At 47.5% G+C, this 24,347-nt stretch overlaps 1 protein-coding gene across 1 annotated transcript; it reads left to right on the top strand.

The window, feature by feature from the left end:
* On the top strand, nt 1–20,103 carry OTUD7B (OTU deubiquitinase 7B; the record flags this gene model as incomplete). The annotated part of the gene is made up of 11 exons (XM_084241834.1): nt 1–100; nt 4,190–4,378; nt 7,181–7,408; nt 8,551–8,652; nt 10,114–10,241; nt 13,981–14,093; nt 15,858–15,985; nt 16,288–16,437; nt 16,993–17,107; nt 17,864–17,948; nt 18,901–20,103. Exons 1-11 carry the CDS (start codon nt 16–18, stop codon nt 20,101–20,103), a joined length of 2,526 nt encoding a protein of 841 aa, XP_084097960.1. The 5' UTR covers nt 1–15.
* Nucleotides 20,104–24,347: the final 4,244 nt, after the last annotated feature.

Genomic DNA, 24,347 nt, shown 5'->3' with positions numbered 1-24,347 from the left:
GTGCTTAATGGTCACATGACCCTGGACATGGATGCTGTCCTGTCGGATTTTGTCCGTTCCACAGGGGCAGAGCCAGGGCTGGCCCGCGATCTCCTGGAAGGTAAGGACTCCTGGCGGAGAATGAGAAGAAAGTAAAATGTGATATTTATTGTTCGGGTGATTTGGAACATCTGAGGCGATCAACAAGACACTTTGTGTGTGGTAGGCCTTACATTTGAGTTCCTTCTAGATCTATTTTGTGTATGACCCACCATAATTTTAAAATGCAAAAATCCCCTTTTCACTTTGAATTTTTGGTGTAAAATTTTTCTGCTGCCAATTTATGCTCAGCAGTTGCAAATGAGAGCTTAATTCTAGATCTCTGAGTATGAGAGCACAACTCTAGATTTCTTTGGCTTCCTTATTATATGTAAGTAACTCAGACTTTTGTATTCAGGATCATCCATGGTTTTCTTTCTTTTTTCCCCCTAATTTGTATGGGTAGTTCTATGCTGAATGGGTTTATTAAATGTTTTCATTGTGCTACTTTTGTTTACTTCTGTCAAGATATATACATAAATGAATGTTCTAGATTTTAAGGTCCTGAGGGGTTGGAATCATGCCTATAGGATCTTTGTTTGAAGTCATTATTAATAGTACATAAATGACACAAATACCTATGCCTGTGGGGAAAAGGACAGATTCTTAGCATACAGAGGTGACTTTTTAGATTGTCAGCCATAGCCAGGTATGGCATTTTGACATTTGTTTAGCTACCTGTGAAAAGTACATTAGGTTGAATATGGAAGAGCAAGGTTTAAATTGCAGTTTGTGGATTCATTGTAACTTGTGTTTTCATTTCATCTCCTCCTACTTTCTCCCACACTAGCTATGCGCCTTGTTTCCTAAGTCTATAGGGTGCTTTCCTACATTATTGTCTTGAAAGTCTCCTTATATTTCAAGATTCAACTCACATGCCTCCTTTTCCTCTTGTAACGTGTTGAACACCTCTTTGTGTTCAATGTGTGAGGTGCTTGAGATGTAGTATTTTCACAACCACTCTGCAATGCAGGTTTATCATCCCAGTATTATAACTTTAAAAACTGAGGTTCAGAGAAAGATTTTTTTTTTAAAGATTTATTTATGCATACAGGAATTGGGGTACAGGCCAGAGGTGTGGGGGTGAGAGAGTCACCAGAGACAGAGTGGGGAACAGAACAGGCAGACTGGCTGAAGTACACTGGTGAGCGGAGCAACGGGTGAGTCAGGAGAGGTCTGCTGCGCCATATGGATATCTCCTTGGCAGGGGCTCGAACTCGTGCTGCAGTGGCTGTGGATAACTTCATAAATTGCATCTAAATCTCTTGCTCCACCAGGGAGGCCCCAGAGAAGTTAAGGATTTGAACCAAGGAATCTGATTACAGTTGGTCTTAATTATGTTACAAATTAGTGCGTGTACACTGTCTCCTGCACTTGCACTCATGCCATGAAAGAAAAGTTGAGAGTGTTATGGAAGTGCAGGAGAGAAAACTAATTTATACACGGAGTGCAGAAAAGCCTTTGAACTGAACCCCAAGGATGCATAGGACTAAGAAAACAGTGTTCCTGTAGAAGAGGTAGCTTATAGAAAGGCCCAGAGGTGAGTGTGAGTTTGGCATATCAGGGAAACCAGCAGCAAGAATGATGGAAGAGTGGTAGCACACTGGGTAGACAGGGAGGCAGCAGCGTTTGAGACTGTCGCAGGCCACGGTGAGCAGTTTAAATTTCACTCTGCATTCAGTGACGAGCTGGTGAAGGATTTTAAACAGGGTAGTGACGTTGGATTCAAGGTTTGAACTGGTTGGGGGGTATGGAATGGTTTGGAAAAAGTGAGCAGGGAAGTGGTAAAGTCAGTTAAGAATATTACTACAGTTCAGGTGAGACATGACAGCACTTGGCTGCAGAGGAGGCAGATGAGCAAGAAGTGGATGGACTTAAGCTTTAATTTAAAAGGGGAGCCGAAGGACCTGATTGTCCTCTCCTTGTCTTTGTTAACCTCGTCTCTTGCTTTTTCCTTTAAAAGTTAACTCTGGCTACATTGAAAAGAACAGATTGGAGAGGGGAGAGACTCATTAGATTGGCCTCCCAAAAGGCTAAAGACCAGGTAAAGATTATGAGGCTCCGAATTGGGGCAGCAGCAATAAAAATGGACAAGAAATAATAGATTTGAGAGATGGTTCAGGGGTCCAGGCAGTCCTGAAGATTAACTGGATGGTGAGGGGAGAGGACCAGTGGGATGAGGCAGTGAAGTGAAGGGGCTGAAGATGGCTGTAGTGCCATGATAGGCTTCGGGTGTATAAAAGGAGTGTGGGATACGGAAGCCAGCTCTGGAGGGAAAGATGACAAAGATGCGGTTTTGTGGACCTGATTTTAAGGAGTTTGTTATTCAGAGGACCTGATTTTAAGGAGTTTAGCAGCTGATTGGAAATACAGACCCGGTGCTCAAAACAGATGTCGTCATCCATTGATTGATGCACAGTGAACATCTTCTACTCCTCAACAAGTATTTGTTGAGGACCTGCTATGTACCAACTTCTAGAAGCTAAACAAAACAAACAAATCTCTTGTCCTTATGTTCTAGCAAGAAAGACAGTTAATAAGCAAGCATGAGAACAAAGTGAATTGTAAAGTGTTACACAGTGCTGAGTGCTGTAGAAAATGGTAGGGGATGATGAGGTGGTTTGTGATTTTTAACTGGGCAGTAAGGGTGGGCTCTTGAGAACGGGACACTTGAACAAATGCCCAAAGGAGGTGAGCGCTGTCTGTGTCGGGGCAGGAGCCTCCCGGGCAGGGGCAGTGGCAATGGAAAGGCTGTCAGGGAAGCTGCCTTAGCAGGCGCAGGGACAGCTGGGAGAGCCGTTTGGCTGAAGTCAGTGACCAGAGTGTGCAGGGGAGGTGGAGCAAAGGTGAATATGAGCGTACGGAAGTGAAGTCGTCAGGGGTGGAGGGTTAATAGGGCTGACTGGAGAATTATAAGGATGACAAGAAACGTCACACGACAGCAGTGCCTGCGGAGGAATGCTGGCTCTGCACCCAACTCCGTTCTAGGTGCTTCAGGTCATTTCATCTTCATGACAACCCTTTATGGTGTCCTCTCCGCTTTCACAGCCCGGAAGTGGAAACAGCTGAATAGGCCTGAAAAGCAGGCCAGGTCACTGGGCTTTGGATGCCAGACCAGAGGACCTAGTTTTGTGTCAGGCAGTGGTGAGCCGTTAAGAGACTCTGAGACGTCGTCTCACCAGACCCCAGCTCCATGTGAACAGGCGCGCGTCTCTCGGGACCTCTCCGGGTGGCTCGGCCCTCTGCCTGTTGGTGCGTGTCTTTTAGTAGCCTTTGTGATACATTGGTGATAGTGAGGCAAAAAAAAAATTTTTTTTTTTTGATCACAGGATGGAAATGACCAGAACTGTGCTTTGGAAAGATTAATGTTATGGAATTATTTAGAGCGCACTGGATGTGGGACAATAGGTGGTAAGAATTGAATTAAGGTGGTGGCAGAGGGAATCAAATGGAAAGAAATGTGGACAGTTAAGCAGTAGGTATTTATTGAATAATTTAACTGAAGAAAGCAACAGAAAAGCCATTGCGAAAAATACATCATTTCGGGTCTTGAGTAGAGTAGTGAATCTTACATTTAGAGGTTAACGATCCCCTTTGATGATGATCTGATGGCTGCTGTCAGCTTTTTCTTTAAGAAATAGCCACACCTATAACTTCAGATAAACTTCCGGTGGGTTAGGACACCCAGAACACACCTAGGCCAAGAGTCTCTTTAGCTCCCAGAGCTGGGAGCCCCGGGCTTGTGCCCCGCCGTGCCCTGGTGCGCATCTGCTGCTTTGGGACCGGTCATTCTCCTGCGTCTTTAGACCTCATTTCCTTCATCTGTAAAATGAGGTTTTAGGTCCCTGGCTCTCAGAGCACCCTCTCAGTTCAGGGAGGGAGAAAGTTTCTGTGTTCGTGGACCTTAGGAAGTAAATAATAACTAAATAAAGGAATCATTTGCTATTTCAGATTGAAGTCGTTGTGAAGAAAGAGAAAGCGAGGGAAGGGAAGGAGAGGGTAGATGTGTGCGTGAGTGTTGCTGGTTCTGCTGGGATGGCAGGAGTGATCGTCCCTTACCTTCCTTCTGCTCCGAGTGTCTCATTTGCTTTTATGCTTTGTCTCCTGGCAGGAAAGAATTGGGATGTGAGCGCTGCCCTTAGTGATTTTGAACAGTTACGTCAAGTCCATGCTGGGAATCTGCCCCCACCCTTTGGTGAAGGGAGTGGTGGCTCCAGGACCCCTGAAAAAGGGTTTTGTGATAGAGAATCTACCCGCCCTCTCCGGCCCCCTCTACAACGGCAGGATGACGTCATTCAAGGTACGGAGTAACTGAAGGTGTTTCTACAGACAGACTAGAACCGAGGGCCGGGGACTGCTGGATGCGCTCAGAGAGCTTCGTGACCTTTCGGAGAAGGTCCCATTTCTCACACTTCTCTCCAGCCAGACTGATCAGAGGTGACCTCGGTCTGGCCAGGGACTGGAGTCGCTCACAGTTGCTCTCCATCGTGAGCGGGATCCTCCTTCGGATACTGTGCAAGGTTAATCTTTCTAAGGCACAGTTCTGATTGCTTCTATTCCATGGAAATGGGAAGAAAGGGTAACATTCTGATTGCGATAAGATGCACATATAGACTTCAGAAGATCTCTTTGAAGGACTGTTTCTTTATATTTGTCAGTATCTATCAAAAATTTCATTTCTGGGAATTCATCATGTGTGCCTGTGGCTGTGTATATATTCTCCCAGTGTGTACGTGAATGTACACGTGGTAGACAGACACACAGCGTGTACAGGAAGAGTTCATAGTGGTTAAAGCTTAAAAGCAACTTTTAACATTCATTTGCATAGGAATGGATAAATTGTGATCATTCATATTGTAGGCTCTTTTGCAGCCATTAGAGAGAATTAGAATTTTATGTGCTGTTTTGGAAAACTTTCTAAAGTCTTTTGAAAAAGGTCAGTTGCAATACAGTGTATGCTTCTGTTTATGTTTTTGAAAATGCTCCTATGATTAAAAAATTCTGGAAGAATACATGGTTGGTTGCCTCTGGGGAAGGGATCAGAAATTTGAATAACAGGGTGATTTCTTTAGTAACATTTTTATACTTTTGGTACTATTTTGATTTTTTGCAATGGATACATGGTACTTTTTTAATACCTAAAAAAATTAGTTAAAAAATCACTATAAATTAGTGTCAGACAGCTTTTGATTGATTTTGTGCATCACCTCTGGCAAATACTGGATTGAGTGCTGCTACCCAACATGACTTTTAACTCTTCTGATGATCTTTTTTTAGCCTTTTTATCCAGTGGGGAAATGCTGAATTGTTTATTAACTGTTGCTTGGACTGTTTGGATATAGAAAATAATAAATTTGCTTCCTATTTCACACCATAAACAAATTTTTTAAAGTAAACACATGATTTTGGAGAAAATCGACGTAATATGCTGAGTCTGCCATCCATGAACAAGCAATGTCTTGCAAGTTATTTAGAAACTCTTCTTTGATAGCTTTCACCAGCAATTTTTAATTATAATATTACACATTTTTTTTAACATGGAAAAATGTTCATCACCACTTTTGTTTTTAATTTGTCAGTTACTTACATAGCTGTATGACTTTACATTTTCCCGCCTCCATATGTGCACATTCTTCATTCACCCTCCACCAGAGCGCCCGTGTTAATGGCCCACCCCTCTCCTTCCCTGCCCCTCGCCTACTCCCTCTGGTAACTAGTATATTTTTCAGAGTCCAAGAATTTTTGCTGTGTTTTTCCAGTATATGTTCTTTCTTTATATTCCACAAATAAGTGAAACCACCTGGTATCTGTCTCGCAGTCACCTCAAGATCCATTCATTTTTGTCCCAAAGGCAGTGTTTCATCCTTTTAATAGCTGAGCAGTGTTCCATTAATGTGCACAATTTCTTTATCTAGCCCTTGGTCGTTGAGCACTTAGGTTGGTTCTGTGACTTGGCGACTGTGGATAGTGCTGCTGGGAGCACAGGAGGGAATCAGGCTTTTCATGTTAGGGTTTTCATATTCTTTGGGCAAAAACTTGGTAGTGGTATTATTGGACCACATGGTGTTTCCATTTTTAGATTTTTAAGGTATCTCTAATCCATTTTCCATAAAGGCTGCACCAAAATAAACCCCCACCACAGTGTTCCCCACATCTTCACCAACATGTGTTGTTTCCAGCCTCTTTGACCTGGATCATCCTCACAGAGATGAGGCAGTAATGTCTCATTGTGGTTTTGATTCGCGTTTCCCTTATAATAAGTGATGCTGAACATTTTTTTATGTGCCTGTAGGCCATCAGACGTCTTTGGAAAAGTTAGATCTTCTGTCTGGTTTTTGATTGGGTTGTCATATGAGCACTTTATATATTTTGTAAATTTTGATAATCTTTATTTTAAGTCAGGCAGGTGAATTGTGAGGCTACACTGAGCAAATTATCACAATAGAGTTACCTGCTGGGGTTACAGGTGCTGTATTTTCAAGACAAATAATTTTGTCTGTGTAGTCTTCCTTTGTAGCATGGTAATTAGAATTAACTGTACCTCTACATTCTGACAAACGTATCAAGAAAGTTTATAGTAGTGGTGTAAAGAAATGTGAGTGATGGTAGAAAACAAAGTTCCTAATGTGTAAGATTAGTCATTCACTTTATTTTTGAAAATGGAAATCCTCCTCTACATTCTGTTAAGACCCTAAAGATCACCAGAGATTGTTTGACTAAATTTAGCCAAATGAAGCCCCAGTTCCTGTATTTCCTCTTCCTCCCTCCCCTGCCCCCTCAGTGACAACCGAATTGCCAAGTGAACAGACCCTTTATATTATGGAATGGAAGTGGAAGAAGACAGTTATAGGGAGAGAAAGTGGCAAATTCCAAGAAGGATAATAAGAGGAAGACATACTTTGTATTAACGTGCCTATAAAAAACATTGTTCTCTATTTCTCCTTTTATATCTGATTTGAGAAAGAGGGTCCTGAAATTCAGGAGCCAGTTAGACTCAGTTTCTCATTAACGGGGAACCTGTTGAGAGTTTACTGTCACCGTATGAATGGAAAGTTCTGAGAGGGCTGTGCATGTTCTGAGGTGACTCCATTTCTCATTGCAGAAAAACGCCTGTCTAGGGGCATCTCCCACGCCAGTTCCAGCATTGTCTCCCTGGCCCGGTCCCATGTCTCCTCCAATGGTGGGGGTGGGGGGAGCAGTGAGCACCCCCTGGAAATGCCCATCTGTGCCTTCCAGCTTCCAGATCTCACTGTGTACAATGAAGACTTCCGCAGCTTCATAGAGAGAGACCTCATTGAACAATCCATGCTGGTTGCCTTGGAACAGGCAGGTCAGTGATACTTCCCTCTGAGCTTCACCTTGAGGCTGCCACCCAGGGTCTGGGCTTGACCGCTGTATCGATAATTTCTTTTTAAATTAGCCAGTTATCTGGCTAGTGAGGTTGCAGACCAGTTTGTCGCTGTAGGTTTTTTCAGGAATTGAAGAAAACTTCTAAGCATCATTCACAAAATATTTTCCTCATGTAAACTAGTGGATTGGAAATTATGGGATGACTACACCAAATTGACACTCATTTTCTTGGTATTTTATCCTTAACTGTTATTGTTCATGTCTTTAAACTTAAAGCTTGTACATGTTGGTATGGTGATGGCCATATATTCAGATGATACTTGATTGACATTGAATAGATGCTTTGGGTTCTTTCATTTGTTTACTGAAAATGGTTTTTTGCTGAGCTTTGTTGCTACATTATTTACTAGTCTCCTGACCAGGATGAGAGAATCAGAGTCAGATAAAGTAGCCAACATAGATTTAAACCTGCGACCTTAACCTCATCAACTAAACCCAGGTTGCCCAACCTTAGCACTGCTGACATTTGGGACTGGATAATTCTTACTGTGTGAACCCTGTGCTATCTGTTGTCTTCAGCAGCCTCCTCGATCTTTTCCTATGCCGATGGCATCTTTCCACCAATTTGGACAACCAAACATATCTCCAGACATTGTCAGATAGCTACTTGGGGACAACATCGCCCCTACTTAAGGACTATTGATCTAACTAGTTGTGCTCACTCAATTCTGATCAACTAGAAATAAGAGAAGAAAATATAAAGAGTAGAAATTTTATTTATTTTTTTAAGATTTATGTATGCATACAAGAACTGGGGCAAAGGCCAGAGATGCGGGGGGTGAGAGGACTCACCAGAGACAGAGCGGGGAACAGAACAGGCAGACTGCCTGAAATACACTGCTGAGGGGAGCGTGGGCCAGACAGGTGAAGTTGCTTTGCCATGTGGGTTGCTCCCTGGCAGGCTGGGGATTGAACTCGTGCTGCAGAGGCCTCGGATTGCTTCATAGTGCGGTGCTTAACCCCTTGTGCTACCAGGGAGGCCCTGGAGTCTATTTTAGAAATAGGAAAGGGGGAAGGTCTTTATGGATAATCTACTCTTCTCCTTTCCTCCTGTTTCTCTAGGACGTTTGAACTGGTGGGTGAGTGTGGACCCCACATGTCAGAGGCTGCTTCCTTTGGCAACCACTGGGGATGGAAATTGCCTCTTGCATGCAGCCTCTCTTGGTAAGTCTTGAAAGTGGCCCTTGGTTTCGGGTGGAAAGGAAGCAGTAGAATAAATCTTAAGCACAAGATTTATTCAAAACAACCTTGATCTTAGGCAGAAGTGATGATGCAGATAACGTGTGTGTGTACGTGTGTGTGTCTCTGTCTGTGTCTGTCTGTCTACTAGTGTGGGAAAAGATGGAAGCGAGCCCTGCTCTGGTTTTTCAGTTTTGTTCAGAGATTTTATGGAGAACACAGGTTTTAGCGTAGCCCTCACTCTGAGAACTGATCCCCTATAAATTAAGAGCAGTAATAAGCCAGCGGTATAGAATTCTCTCTGTGTATAATTCTGTTATTAATATTTATTCTTTAGGTGTATAAAAAAGATGTTTTCATCAGTCCTTCGTGAGATTTGTTTTAAGTTACAAAGCCTTTCATAATAGTGTCCATTTTCTAGCCATCCCTCCAGCTTTGATCCTTACTGCTGTGTCCCAGACCTGTCCTTTCTGCTGCTACTCTGTATTTTTTAGTTTGTTAGATTTTCATCAGGAGTAAGGGCTTCTTGTCAGGAGCTTGTAGGATGTGGTATTTCCCCACTCTCAAGTTCTCAGAAGTTTTTTTTTTTTTAATTTTATTTATTTTATTACTTAAAATTTTTTCTTATATTATTGTAGTCCCCATAGTTCTCTGCCATCGTATCCCCTGTGGGCTGTCACCATATTCCCTTGTGTTCATCCCTCCCATTTTGCCCCCTGCTGCACTCCTCCTTTGCTGGACGCCACAGTTCTCTGGTCAGCTGGCTAGTTTTTGACTTTTTCTTCGCCTTTCGTTTGGTTCCCCTATATTCCACATAGAAGTGAGACCATCGGGATTTACCTTTTTCCTTGTAATTTCAGCTAGCAGCATCCCATCTAGCTCCATCCATGTTGCCACAAGTGGCCTGAGTTTGTCTTTTTGATTGCTGAGCAATATTCTATTGTATAAATATATTACACTTTTTTGATCCATTCATCTATTTTGGGTCATTTGGGTTGTTTCCGTATCTTGGTGATTGTAAATAGTGCTGCTGCAGCAAACACAGGACTGCAGGTTTCCTTTCAAATTAGTGTTTTTTGTGTCCTTTGGGTGATTCCTAAGAGTGGAATCGCTGGGTCATATAGTACCTCCATTTTTAGTGTTCTGAGGACCCTCCACAGTTTACATCCCCACCAGCAGTGTAAGAGGCTCCTTGATCTCCACATCCTCGCCAGCACTTGTGTCCGTTTTTTTTTTTTTTTTTTTTTTAATGTGGGCCATTCTCACTGGAAGTTCTCAAAGTTTCTGAACCTCCAGAGAAGAAACACCATTTCTTTCTTGATCAGGTGCCTTTCCCCTCGGTCACAGTACGTGTTTCTTTGAACCTGGCATTCAGCTTGATTTCCTTCATCACGAACAGGGTTGAGTCAGGGTACAGTGTCTTACCGCCAAGTTTTCTTGCCGCAGGGATGTGGGGTTTCCATGACCGGGACTTGGTGTTGCGGAAAGCTTTGTATGCACTGATGGAGAAGGGGGCCGAGAAGGAAGCACTGAAGCGGCGCTGGAGGTGGCAGCAAACACAGCAGAATAAAGAGGTGAGGGAGCTTGGGTGGGAACCCCGGTTTCCCAGAGTTACCCCAGGGAGATGCCTCACGTGCCTGGGGCAGTGGTATTTCTCTTATGATCTTGGAAATTGTGGAAGATGCCAGGTACTGGGGTAGAAGCTTTTTGGTGTAGGTGAGAGACTGGTGTGGGGAAGCCAAGACCTACATCGTGCTTTTTCAACAAAATGTGATATCCCAAGTTCCTAGGATTTTTGAATGTTCTGGTTTTTAGCTTACAATAAGGCTGGACTTATTTAAGGACTTTGTTTTCAACCCTTACAGAAATGTAAGTGCTTGAAAATAGATGGTATATTTGACCATATACACCATTTGTTTTCGTATACTCTGTTTATTAAAAAAATTTTAAAAACAGCCTGTTAACCTGAGTTTGAATGGTATTTCTTAGAGGTTTAGCAAATGTTAAGACTGCTGTTATACCGAGAAGTAACAATGGGCTGTTTGTACTTTCCATTCCCATACCGGGTTGGGCAAACTTGTGGCCTGTGGGCCAAATCTCACCAACCGTTTTATAAAAAAATGTTTTATTGGAACACAGCCCTCCCCCACCCATTCATTTATGTCTGTGTGTTCATGCAAGTGCTTCGCCGCTGTTGCTGCGAATAGAGGCATTGCATGTGGCCTGCAAGCCTGCAAGATCTGTTCTCTGGCCCTTTCCAGGAAAGTTTTGCTGACCCCTTCCCTTTAATAATGACATTATGCTTTTACATAAAGATAAGGGGCCTCCCCCTGCTTCCTTTTCCCCTGATTCCATGCCTTCCCTCTGTTTATCTCTTGCTTTTCCTGTGTCTATTTTTTGCCATGTATACGGCGGGGTGTTTCTGGCACTGAGTATGGCAGTCACTCCTCAGAAAATGGTATTTTTTTTTTTTCCATCTTCTCTGTTTTCTTCATTTATTGCTCCATCACAACTGGCCATAATCTAGAGCTAGCATGCTTGTTTTAGTTATTAGGGTTCAGTGTGCTAGAGATTTAAAACATATACAGAGGTGTTAAAGATTTAAAATATATATTAAGAATGTTTTGTATTTCTTTCTCAAAAACAAAGAACCTGATTGTTAAAATTAGCATGATAGTCTCAGAATCCTATTGTTGATCACCCCATCTGCCTCAGAAGAGGGGGAAATAAATGCCCAGGGGTGTGAGGCCTGTGAATGGCACCCTTTATTACCACCAGCCCCATGGCTACCTCGGAAGTTGGGAGGGACCCTGAGCTAGAGCCAGCCTGGAACTTACCCTCTTCCCCATCTGAATTCACACAGACCCAAGCCAAGTTTTGGATGGGACCGCCCCGGAGATAGAAGCAGCCAGCCCCCAGAGCGTACCCTGTAAGCGGAAGGGGCTGCAGGGTGAGAGTAGACGTGCTTAAGTCAGCTGGTAAAGCTAGGCCTAGGTGTGGTGATGTTTGTCCAGGAGACCCAGAAACACCTGGTTCTGTTCGTGGTCAGCCCTATTACTCCCTGTCAGCATCCCCGCTGGAACCTACCAGGGAGAGTGGCCGCCGGCACAGAGCAAGTCTGCTAGGTAGCCTGTAGCTCAGCACCATCAAAGTTCCATACCAGATCCTTGTTTTAGCTCAGACCATTCCCGACATTATAGCCATCCGGTACATTGGGACGGGGAGAGGGAATGGATGGACTGGAGAGTTCACTTAGCCAGTACCACACGCCAAGTGCTCGAAGCGTTTTGTTTCTCTGTTTTGTGTTGAAATTGGGAAGAACTTGCTCAGGCTAGAAGGGTGTGCCATCTAGTGGCGTGTGTGTAAGAACAGGGAGCAGGAGCAGGTAAGGAGCAGGGGATGAGTTCCCCTGGGCCGTATTTCCGAGTGCCCAGAGCACCCCTATATATGATCTGTGGGTTGTCCTCTTCATTTTATTTTTTTATTAGCATGTCTACATTTTTATTTATTTTTAATTATTGCATATTTTACATCATTGTTCATTGTCCTTTTTAATTGAGAAAGTTTGTGACGGCGATCTACAAACTGAACATAGCCTTGTGGGGTTTTTTTAGGTTATTAAAGTAAAATGTTCTCACATCATCTCTTTAGTTCCCGTTGAATTTGTCTCTGATGCCCCTCATGTTTCTGTTGTGACTCTGTTGTCAGTATGTTTAAGCAGCATAAGCTTATGATAATGTTAGTGTCTCCCAAGTCGGCATATATGTCCCTAAAGCCAATATATTTTCAAATTATTTGTATCTCTCCTCTTTTTCCCCCCAAAGATTTATTTATTTATACAAGAACTGGGGTACAGGCCAGATGCACGGGAGGGTGAGAGGATTCACCAGAGACAGAGTGGGGAACAGAACAGGCAGACTGAAATACACTGCTGAGGGGAGCAGCGGGTGTAATAGGAGAGGTCTGCCATGCCATGTGGGACCCTCGCCGGCGGGCTGGCCGGGATTGAACCAGCGCTGCAGAGGCTGCGGACAGCTTCACAGCGCTGCTCTCAACCAGCTGCGCCACCAGGGAGGTCCTGTATCTCTTCTCTTTTGATAAAAACTTTACTTTCACTCAGCATGTATTTACTGATTACTGATCACGTAGTAGGCACTCAGTGTATTGCATGAAACATAGGCTTATAGTATAAGAGGAGGCAATGGACATATAAATATATATTTGTACAAGGTCACAGTTTATGGCTTTTATGATAGAAACCTGTATAGCATTGAGGAGAGGATGCAAAGGAAGGAGTGGTTGATAATAGCAGAGAGATTAATTGTAGGCAGGCTTCACGGAGGAGTGATACTTGAGTTCTTTTCTGGTAGAGAGAAAATATCTCCACCAGGTGGCTAGAAGTGGGCTGTTCCAGGCAGAAGAAACAACTTAGACAAAAGCTCAGAAGTGGAATCAGGAGAATGTATAAACTGAAGTAGTAACACCAGTTCAGGATCCATTGCCATAGTTCGTGCTTAGTAGTTATTGATTAAAGGAACCCGGTGTGAGGTGTGTGAGGGGAGAGGTGTTCTAGATTGCTCTCTGGTTTCTGGCTTGGGCTTTTGGGTGATGGTTGGTGCTATTCCCCAAGGTAGCAATATTGGAAGAAGAGTAGGTTTTGGAAGAGCTGTATAGTTGTGACTGTGCAGAGTTTGAGGTGGTCACGGGCAGGTGTCAATAACATTCTGTAGGCGGTTGGATGTAAATAAAGAAATGAAGCGGACCTTTGGGCTGGAGAGGGAGATAATAGAATTCTGAGCACATAGGTGGTAGTAGATGAGATTAGGGAGGTAGAGGTCACTCAGAAGGAGCCAAGGCTAAAAATCATTGACACAACACCAGTATGTTGGAGATAGACAGAGGTCAGAGAGGTATAAGACTGTAGTGAGGTAAAAGCTAAAGGAGAAGAAAGTTTAAAGAGGTGATTCAATGGCACATGAAGCTAGGGAAGATGAGGTCTGAAGAATCTGCTGGAATTGGAATTTAGGAGGTCCTTATTACCCTTTGTCAGAGTCAGTTGAAGTGACCTATAAAGGTGGGGAGGGCGGAAACAGAAGCTAGTTGATTGCAATAGGTGGAAAAGAATAGAAGACAAAGAAGTATGAGAGATCATAGTCTAGTCTTTCATGGCTCTTGCCTGTGAAAGAGAAGAGATTTGACTGTAATACAAATTGTAAGCCAAGTACTAAGAGAATGGGGAGTGGGGTCACATGAGCGAGTTGGAATGGCTGCTGCCCCTTGAACCTAGCTCCTAACTGCTTGCCTTTCACACAGTCAGGACTGGTATACACAGAGGATGAGTGGCAGAAGGAGTGGAATGAGCTGATCAAGCTTGCCTCAAGTGAGCCCCGAATGCATCTAGGTACCAATGGAACCAACTGTGGTGGGTAAGTATGACTAAGTGGGGGAGCAGGAAATAATCTCTGCTGAGTCCTCAGTGTCTGAAGAGCTCTGTGCTAAGAGGATGTAAGAAGGAACGAGAACACCTATGGCAAGGGCATAGAAGGGTGCAGCAGCATGGAATGTTCTAGACGCTACAGGTAGTTGATTATTGCTGGAATGTAGGGTATGTGGTACGGATGAGGCAATTCCAATTTTTGTGTGCCGTGCTGGTTTCTCTTGCACCATACTAAGGAATTCAAATTGTGTCCTATCTTGACTTTAGGAAACTATAGGCCAAATGACCTGGTTTCCTTAATAAATAAATCACAAGGAAAATAAAAAGGTTTAAAGACACTTGAGACATATCAACCGATTGGAATGCATAGGCATTTATAAGATAGGGCAATGTGAACAATATTACACGCTTGATTATTTTTAAATATTAAAAGTGTGACAGTATTGTGGTTTTTAAACAAGGGGCTTTATTTTTTAGAGATAGAAACGGAAATATTTATGTATGAAGGATGTGATAGCTAATAGTCACACAAAATAAGCTAGCAGGGTAGCAGTGGGGCTGATAAGAAAACAGACTGAGGTCTAGTGTGAGGTGAGGCTGACCATGTGTTTAAAATTTTTTTTAAGATGTATTTTTATTTATTTATGCATACAAGAACAGCAGGGGTGTAGGCTAGAGGTGCAGGGTGGGAAGGGTGAGAGGACTCAGCAGAGACAGAGTGGGAGCAGAACAGGCAGATCTGCTGAAACACTGCTTAGGGGAGCAATGGGTGAGACAGGAGATCGAACCCAGGCCGTCTAGGTGATAACACCAAGACTGAATCCCTAGCACTGGGGAGGCCCTTGTGTTTTTAATTGTTGAAGCTGGCTGATAGATACGTGAGAGTTTAAGTTTTGAATATGTTTAAAATCTTGAAAAAGTTAACAGTGATAGTCTATCCAGATTTCATTGTGCATTAGAATAATCCAGGAAAATTGTTTAAAATGCAGATTTCTGAATCTCCATCATAGGGAAGTCCAGTTGAGTTGTTTGAGGTAAAGCCCAGGAGCTTGTAGGTGTGTTCTCATGGAGTGACACAGCAGACGGGGCGATGGCGGGATGGGAGTGAGACTAGAACACAGCTGCAGCAGTCAGGGAAGGGAGGGCCGTGGGTATGGGTAAGGGGCCAGACTGCAGGCAGGCCAGAGGAGACAGATGAGTGAGCCCCATGAGGCAGACAAGGGGACACCTTGGTCAGGCCAGGAGACCAGCTGAAGGTGAGCGATAAAGAGCAATAAATATGTCTTGGGTTTCTGATAGGCTCCTGGGTAGATGATGAGGCTGTTCTCCACGTTAGAGAACATGGGGCTGAGGAGTTGTTCCCTTTTTTTCCTGTCGGACCTCATGAGGGTTAAGTGTAGGTGGTTGTGGCAAAGAAAGTAAGCAGGGTGAGGCTGCCGGGCTGCATCTTGAGCAACTGGATGACGAGAACTGGGGGAGGTTGTGAACAGGCGGTCTATGAGGAGGGGTTTCCCTCACGTTCCTAACTCTGTTTTAACCTTCGAGCCTTCCAGTCTCCTCTTGATTCCCCCATGTGTGCCATAGGAAAAAAGACGCAGTAGCACAAATAAATCGGCTGTGTCTGTGGCAGCCTTCCAGTTGGAAAACCAGGAAAGGATGTTCCTCTTTTCCCCTCTGAGGAACTGGTCTTAAGGGCTCTCTTGTTTTGTTTTCTTCCCTGTCCCTCCCACACTGTCCCTCTCTGCAACTTCAGGGCGGAGAGTTCAGAAGAGCCTGTCTACGAGAGCCTGGAGGAGTTCCACGTCTTCGTCCTGGCCCACGTGCTGAGGAGGCCCATTGTCGTGGTGGCAGACACCATGCTGAGGGACTCTGGCGGGGAAGGTGAGTCAGTCCTCACTTCACCCTGAGCACCCCTGTTTGCAGAACCTTGGGCTAAGCACTGGGAGGCAGGCAGGAAAAGAACCTGCAGGCCCTTGGGAATAAAACAAGATATTCACCAGAACAATGCGAAATTCTGAGATCCAGGGTAAAGTAGTTGGGGTTAATTGAGGAGGCTTCCTACGGGGAGAATTGCCAAAAAGGAGTAGGAATGAAAGGGGGACTCAGTTGGTGGAGTGGGGTGGAGAGGTTGGCCCGCCAGGCGAGAACCTGGCCTCAATAACAACATCTGTGGTTTCCTGCAGCGTTCGCCCCTATTCCCTTTGGGGGCATCTATCTGCCCTTGGAAGTCCCAGTGAGCCAGTGTCTCCACTCCCCTCTGGTGCTTGCCTACGACCAGGCCCACTTTTCTGCACTCGTGTCCATGGAGCAGAAAGAGAACGCCAAGGAGCAAGGTGCTGAGCGCGGTGTCTGTCTCTGCTGTATTTTTCACTTGCAAAGTTGAAATGAGAGAATACAGGAAGGAAAGAACTAAGTGACGCGCAAGCCCAGAGAGTACATGTAACACGGTCTTACTAAGAGTTGTAAGGTATACCTATACCAGGGTTTAAAAAAAAGGTTTTAGGGAAAAACACAGTGGCCTGTGTTTTCCTAGAGTTAAGAGGCTTATGTATTAAGGTCATAGACCCTTCCAAATAATCATTTGCTGTATCTGTCTTAGTAATGACTGAATTCTCGAATCTAGTGAACTGGCAGGAACATCTTGAATGTTAGCTGGCTGACTGGAGGGGAGGCGTGGGGACCAGTGGTGTAAATGGCATGCTGGGCAGTAAGAGCAAACCAGCCTGTTGGTTTTTAATGCCAGGGTCCCTCACACGTAAGAGCTGAGAAAGTGACTGCAGCTAGAGGCCTGTGGAATGATTAGCTGCTTTTGCGTGAAGTGAGCCTGTGTGCCGTGGCCTTCTCTCTCCTCAAGGCGTTTGCTTGATGGCATGTTCTTCCCTCTCCAGCTGTGATCCCACTTATGGACTCAGAGCATAAGCTGCTGCCCTTGCACTTCGCGGTGGACCCTGGGAAGGGCTGGGAGTGGGGCAAAGATGACGATGACAACGTCCGGTTGGCCAGGTGAGGCAGGCCGAGCTGTCTCTCTGCTTTGTAGCTGCCATCTTCGTTTCCAGGGGATCCCTCAGCTTAGTGGCAGGACCGTCACCTCCCAGCCACAGTGTCTTCGGGAAGATGAGTCGGGACCAGGACCCCGCTTGCCTTGTCTCCCTGTACAGAGACGGGGGTCCTGGGGCCTCAGATGCTCTTCTCGTGCAACAAGAAGCGTGTGCTTGCACAGATGCAGCTTCGATCCCACTGGGTTTTTGCATTTCTGGAATTTAAATATAAAAAGACATTCTCCCCTGCTCTCCAGAAACTGGGTTCTTCTTCTTCCACAGCTCCATGGAGGGTGAATGTGTAGGGATGCAAAAGCTTCACCCCTGTGTCTTACTTGACTCTTCTTCTTTGGATTATGAAACTGGGAGGGTTTGATTTTAAAATTCAGAATCGGTGACTTTTTAATTTAACGATCAAAAGCACCTTCTAACTAATGTGTACAGCAACAGTGATGGCCCGGCTTGGTGTTTCCCGTTTTCCAGACAAGATGGGATCCTTTCCAGCCATGATTTTAATCTTTGTCATCACCATGCAAGACACGTTGGGGAAGTGACTTGCTCAAGGTCACAAGCTTAGTCCTTGCTGGAGCTGTAATCTAGCCCCAACTCTGTCTGAGGCCCAGGCTGTGTTGCTGCTGCCCACCTACTCCCTTGTGGATCGCACGCCTTTGCTCTGTCAAGGTCACATACCTTTTCAGTGCTTTGTTTCTCCTTTTCACAGTGTTATTCTGTCCCTGGAGGTCAAATTGCATCTGCTGCATGGCTACATGGATGTCAAGTGGATCCCAGTGTCCTCTGATGCCCAGGTGAGGGCTCCCGCGCACCTTGTCTGTCCTCTGTCAGTGACAGCAGGGAGACCTGCTAGCAGTCTCCTGGGTCCCTTTGGAGTGGGAGCTTATGAGTCAAGTTAGGAATGACTGGAAACTCTCAGAAGAGCTCCACAAGACACTTTGTCCTACCTCTTATCCTGTTCGTGCCCTCCATCTTCCACATCTCCTCTCCACCAGCGCCTGCTTTCTGGTACTAAAACACATTCTTCAGGGAAAGCTCCCCGGACTTTTGGCAAAGTGGAGACCGCCACTGCCTTGTCCCAAGCCATCTTGCCCATAGACCCCTGCGCTGGGCACAGGACGGGAGAATCACTTCAGGATTTCTGGAGAACATTGTCATCGTGCCTAGACCAGGAGCAGAGGAGACGGGGCAAACTCGGAGACTCCATTGCCCAGCGTAAAAGTTAAGGAGGTGCAGAACGGGCAGACGTAGTTGGTCGAGCTTAGTCACGACTTCTTTGAGATTAATTTTGGGCAGAATTCGGCAGAGAGAAATTTGTAATAGAGGCCTCTGTGGTGTCTGGAGATGATTCCTCCTCGGCGCAAGGTCGTCGTCTTATGATTTCTCGTTGCTCACGAGAGCGGTCAGGCTTCATTTTGATAGCTCTGCTATAAAAGAGCATCAGATTGTAGGGGGTGAATTAAGAGTCCCCATTCCCTGGCCGTGGGGGAGCTGCCTGGAGCGGGGACGCGCCCTCCTGAGGGACCCTTTCCCTGTCGAGGCAGCAGCTGTTCTCTGGAACAGGGCGTTCCCTCCAAAGATGGAGTGTGTCGGGGGATTCCTACCTGCTGCCACGCGGCTCGGCTGGCTCCTTAGCAGTAGCTGCAGGGAGCCCTGAGGGCCAGGTGCATATCCTGGAGACCCCGGGGGCTTCCCTCCACCCAAGATGAGGGGCGTAACTGTCAACCCTGTTCTCGTCTCTTCCAGGCCCCCCTGGCCCAGCCTGAGTCCCCTACAGCTTCAGCTGGGGATGAGCCTCGCTCCACTCCTGAGTCTGGGGAGTCAGACAAGGAGTCCGTTGGCAGCAGTTCCACCAGCAATGAGAGCAGCAAGCGGAAAGAAAAGTCAAAGCGAGAGCGGGAGAAGGACAAAAAGAGAGCAGACTCTGTGGCTAACAAACTGGGGAGCTTTGGCAAAACCTTGGGCAGCAAGCTCAAGAAGAACATGGGCGGCCTGATGCACAGCAAGGGGTCTAAGCCCGGAGGGATGGGCGCGGGGTCGGGGGTGAGCAGTGGCACTGAGACACTGGAGAAGAAGAAGAAAAACGCCCTGAAGAGCTGGAAGGGTGGCAAGGAGGAGGCAGCCGGGGACGGGCCCGTGTCTGAGAAGCCCGCGGCGGAGTCTGTTGGCAATGGAGGGAGCAAGTACAGCCAGGAGGTGATGCAGAGCCTGAGCATCATGCGGATCGCCATGCAGGGGGAGGGGCGCTTCATCTTCGTGGGCGCCCTGAGGATGGGGCTCCGCCAGCAGTACCAGGAGGACATGATCCAGCGCTACCTCTCGGATGCGGAGGAGCGGTTCCTGGCAGAGCAGAAGCAGAAGGAGGCGGAGAGGAAGGTCCTGAATGGAGGGATGGGGGGTGGGCCTCCTCCAGCCAAGAAGCCAGAGCCAGATGGTGGGGAGGAGCTGCCTCCCCCAGCAGAGTCCAAGGCGGTGGCGTTCTCTGCTGGCTACCCTGGGGGCTTTACGATCCCAAGGCCTTCTGGGGGTGGGGTCCACTGCCAAGAGCCCCGGAGGCAGTTGGCAGGGGGCCCGTGTGTGGGGGGCCTGCCATCATATGCCACCTTCCCCAGACAGTGTCCTCCTGGGCGACCCTACCCCCATCAGGACCACAGCCCTTCCCTGGAGCCAGGCAGTCACTCCAAGGATGGGGTTCCCAGGGGTGCATTGTTACCGCCCCCCTTCCGCGTGGCTGATTCCTATAGCAACGGCTACAGAGAGCCCCCTGAGCCAGATGGATGGGCCGGGGGTCCCCGGGGGCTTCCCCCAACCCAGACCAAATGCAAACAACCGAACTGCAGTTTCTATGGACACCCTGAGACGAACAACTTCTGCTCCTGCTGCTACAGGGAAGAACTGAGAAGGCGGGAACGGGAGCCAAGTGGGGAGCTCCTGGTGCACAGGTTCTGAATGGGGGGACCTTGGAGGGCAAGGGGGTGAAACAAAGAAAGTTAAGCTCAACTAATTGGCTCATCAGCCCCAGCCCCGATTTGGGGGCAAGTGCTGTAATGTTTGTGGAAGCCTGACTACAGGCCTGAGGTGTGCGTGCGCAGGCGGCCGGGTGGCAGAGCAGGTCAGGGCTGGATGGCGCCTGGGGACTGTTCTAGTCCTTCTCAGATCTTGGCTTGATGGGAACGAGGAGGTTCCAGTGGGGAATAACAGTGATGCTGCTTCATAACCCCTTGGGTCCCTCCATCCCACGGCCTGCGGGGAAGTTGTAGGGGAAGGAAGGCTTGGGGTCTAGGGGTGGGGAGGTGGGCAGAAGTCTGGGCCTGGTTCTCAATAAAAAACAGACCAAAGTTTTTAGGGTGGCAGAGTTGGGGGTGTAGAGGGAGACTGGGAAATTAGACATTGGCAGTTGATCTGAATTAAGATTGAAATTGGTTGGGTAGATTCTTCCTCCTGAAGGATCTGGAAAGACAGGGCGGTAAAGTATGCTCGTGGGTGCTCTCGAGGAGGGGAGCTGAAATTGGTTTACTGAAAAAATCCTTGATGAATAAAAAAACAGACTGGGTGAGGGAAGTAACGCTGAAGGGGGGAACTTAAGAGGGGGAATCCTTTCCTCTCGAGATTGATTTCCTCTGCGCAGCCGTCTGTCCCCTGTTCTGATCGCAGTGGAGCTCGCTGGCTGCCCCTGTGTCTTCCTTGTCCTTTTTGAGGACTGGACTTCACTAAGTTACGATTATTTTTAAGACTTTAACTTTATTTAAAAAGAACGTTCCCCCTGGGGAGGGGCAGAGTGATGAAGCAGGTGAGCTGATGTGAGGGTGGCCCCTTGTTTCCCCCCCCCTTTTTTTTTTTAAAGATTTATTCATGCATACAAGAACCGGGCTACAGGCCAGATGTATGGGAGGGTGCGAGGATCCACCAGACACAGAGTGGGGAACAGAACAGGCAGACTGACTGAAATACACGTTGAGGGGAGCAGCGGGCGAGACAGGAGCGGTCACGCTGCGCCGGGATCGGGATCGAACCCGCGCTGCAGAGGCTGCGACAGCTTCACAGCGCTGCCCTCAACTGCCTGCGCCACCAGGGGGGCCCCTTTTTTTCTTTTAATGACTTAGCAATAACCACACCTTGAGGTTTGTGTGTCTTGGAAGGGTAGCAGGACAGACCTTTGGCCAGACTGTTTGAAACCAAACCAAAAACCTAAGTAGAACACCACCATCCTCTGCTGCTGCGTTTCTGTAGAAAGCAACTTATTTTTTGACTATTTTTTTAAGTAAAGGAAACAATGAAAGTACCCCAGCAAGCAAAAACGTTTCAAAAAGTGATTTTTTTGGTCTATTTAAGTGATTCTTCCTCCTTCCTCTCTACTTAGAGAATGAACTTTACATCCCGGCTTCTTTTGTTAAGCCATAGCTGACCTTAATCTGTGGTTAGTTTATTAAAATAATGAAAATTCTTTGTAAGAAGAGCTATTTTTGATAATAGGAATGATGTTGAAACATGGGTAGGGATTGGGGCAATTTATAAAAAGGTAGCTAGAGAAATATATTTTAGTGAACTGTAACCACAGATCACAGATTAGTCCCAATCAGCTGATCTGTCTTCGGGATCCCCCTTACCCCAACCCAACCGTTTTCTCCAGGGGTGGTAGGGGGCCTGTGGACACAGTTGGGGGAGCTCCCCTGCGTTTTGCACAAAGCACAAGTCTGGACCGCCTGCGCCCTGGCCAGCGCCCTTTCTAAGAGCTTTAAACCAGAGGACCTTTCCTGGGCCAATTTTTGTTTTTACTTTTCTTTTTCTGGGGAAAAAAAAATCAACTATGCAATTGTATACACTCCTAGGTGCATATGAAGAGGAGGAATAAGTGTACTTAAGTGTCTGGAGTGTTAACTGGGGCTGTTTTTCTGTATTTGGATTTCTCTCGAGGTATGTACCCACAACCCACCCCGTGGAATGTATTCCCCGAGTCGGGCCTGAAGCAGGTGTGGGGCTGGGTGTGATTGCCGGGAGACTCGTGTTTGCCATAACTGCTGCTGCCGGGTCACGGAGGCCATCCCATTTCACCCTGGGTAACAGAGCCGGCCAAGACTGTCCTCTTCATTGGAACTGCTCAGTTTAGAAAGATTCCTTTCTGGACAAACTTGAAAGTCACTCACTTTCCAATATGATAGTCCGTTGATTGAATCATTTCCCATGACTGTTAGGCTTTTATTTGAAAATAGGCTGGTTCCAAACGGGGAGATGTGTGTGTTTCTGGGCAGGGCTGGGACTCCTGTGAGACAAGCACTCCCCTCAGGTACTGAAGTCGAGGGGGTGCTGAAAAACTCCGTCATCAAGATAAAGGCTGTTTTGATGGAATATTCTAAAAATGCAAAAAATCCTTGATGAATAAAAAACAGACTGGGTGAGGGAGGTAACGCTGAATCAAGTATGGGGTCGAATCCTGAATGGAAATTTTTGATACTTTATTACGGAATTTAAAAAAATTTAATTTTCAAAAAATGCTGCACTGAATACTATCATGGCTGCTGGGTTTTTGGCACCCCTTAAATTTTGTGCCCAAAGAGTTGTCTTGCTTACCTCACGTTGGTTTTGGTGTTAGAATAACTCAATACAAGCAGCTGGTGAACGTCCATCCCTAGAGAGTGCCCTGGTGCTGGTGGCACAGCTCCAGCCCCGTGGCTCCGCCGCCCTTACCCCCTTACCGAGAGGAGGGGAAACAGACCCGGGGTTTTCCCAGAGAGTAAACCCAGGAATGTTTTGATGCTCCACTGGACTGCTGTGCTTGGATTTGATCTGCTAGTAGATGCTAGTTAATACTTTTGTTTTTTAAAAACAGGACAAATGAACAAAGCCCGAAAACTTGTCATGTTTGTTTTTGTTTTGATTTATAAATTAACTCATCCCAGTTCCTTTTGCCTTCTTTTAAAATAAAAACGCTGGAAATCCTGGGGGGCGTCCTCGGGGTGGGAAGTATGGTAAACCATGGCTTCATTCAGGCCCTGTATTTAGGGGCCCCTCCATCCTGAGGACCAGGGACCAGAGTGGACGGGTGTGTTTCTATAAGGGAAGTGAAATTTTTCTGCTTGCTTTTGAGGGGGCAGGAGGTTGGGCGGGATGGGGCCCGGGTAAAGGGGCGGTTCCTGGAAAGGGAACACAGACTTGGGTGTGCTGCCGGGGAAGGGGCGGGTGGGAGAGGCGGCCCGAGGCTGAGGCGGGAGGCAGGTACTGGGCGCTCCAAGGGCGGAGATGCCTTCGTTTAAGGTGTGGGGTGTGGGTGAGGGCGCGAGCTGGACCCCTTCACCCTAGTGAGGGGTGATAGCGTCTCAGGCTGAAACAAGTGCACTTAGTTCCTTCTATCCAGGGCATGGGGGCACCTACTTGTTTTTTTATTGAGGGGAAATATTCAGGGTTGTGCCTGCCCCTCTAGGTGAGGCCGCCGCCCTCCCCCGCCCCCACCCCAGCCCCGCGGTCCCCGCGGCCCTGCCGGGTTTATTGCGTTACAGGTTTAGCCGAACAGTCACAGCCTTTGCCTCAGTGGTTTCTGTCAAAAAAATAAACATTAAAACTTTAAAAAAAGATTCTCTTCGTGGAGGGGGGTTGATGCTGGACTCGGTGCTCGCAGGGAAGCGCCCGCCCTTTCCTGCCGGCTCCCGGCGGGGGCGGGGACGGGGTGGGGGGTTGGGGGGCCCCGGGGCCGCGCGAGGTCGCCGCCGCCTTCCCCGCGGCGGAGCCTCGGAGGTGATGGTCGCTGGGTCACCCCGAAGCCTTCGGTCTGTCCTCAAGGGGTCAGGGCCCCCGCCGCAGGGGTGGGGCAGGGTCTGGGGCCCCTTCCAGGCCTGGGGTCACCGCCCCGGCCATTGTGCCAACCTCCTCCTCCAGCTGCGGCCGGCGGGGCGCCCCTCCACGGCGCGTCGGCGCCCGGGCCCCGAGCTCGGGCTGCGGCGCGGCCCTGGCCCTCCCGGCCCTGCGCGGGCGGCCGGAGCCGGCGGACAGACCCCCGGGCGGGGGCCGCGGCCGAGTCACCGCCCCGCCCGCGGCGGCCCCGCGTCGGAGTCGGCACCGCCCTCCGGGGGGAGCGGGCCGGGCGCCGGGGCTCCCCCGCCGCGAGCCCTCGGAGCGGCGCCTGCGGGGCGCTCGGCCACGTGGCCTGAGGCTTCCGCCAGAGGCCGCCCGCGCCCGCGCCCCGCTTCTGCTCCACCTGC

The sequence above is a fragment of the Talpa europaea genome, assembly GCF_964194135.1.
Source record: "Talpa europaea genome assembly, chromosome: 9".
NCBI classification, from domain to species: domain Eukaryota; kingdom Metazoa; phylum Chordata; class Mammalia; order Eulipotyphla; family Talpidae; genus Talpa; species Talpa europaea.
Note: the sequence above shows the minus strand (reverse complement) of the source record. Positions and strands in the feature narration are given on the sequence as shown.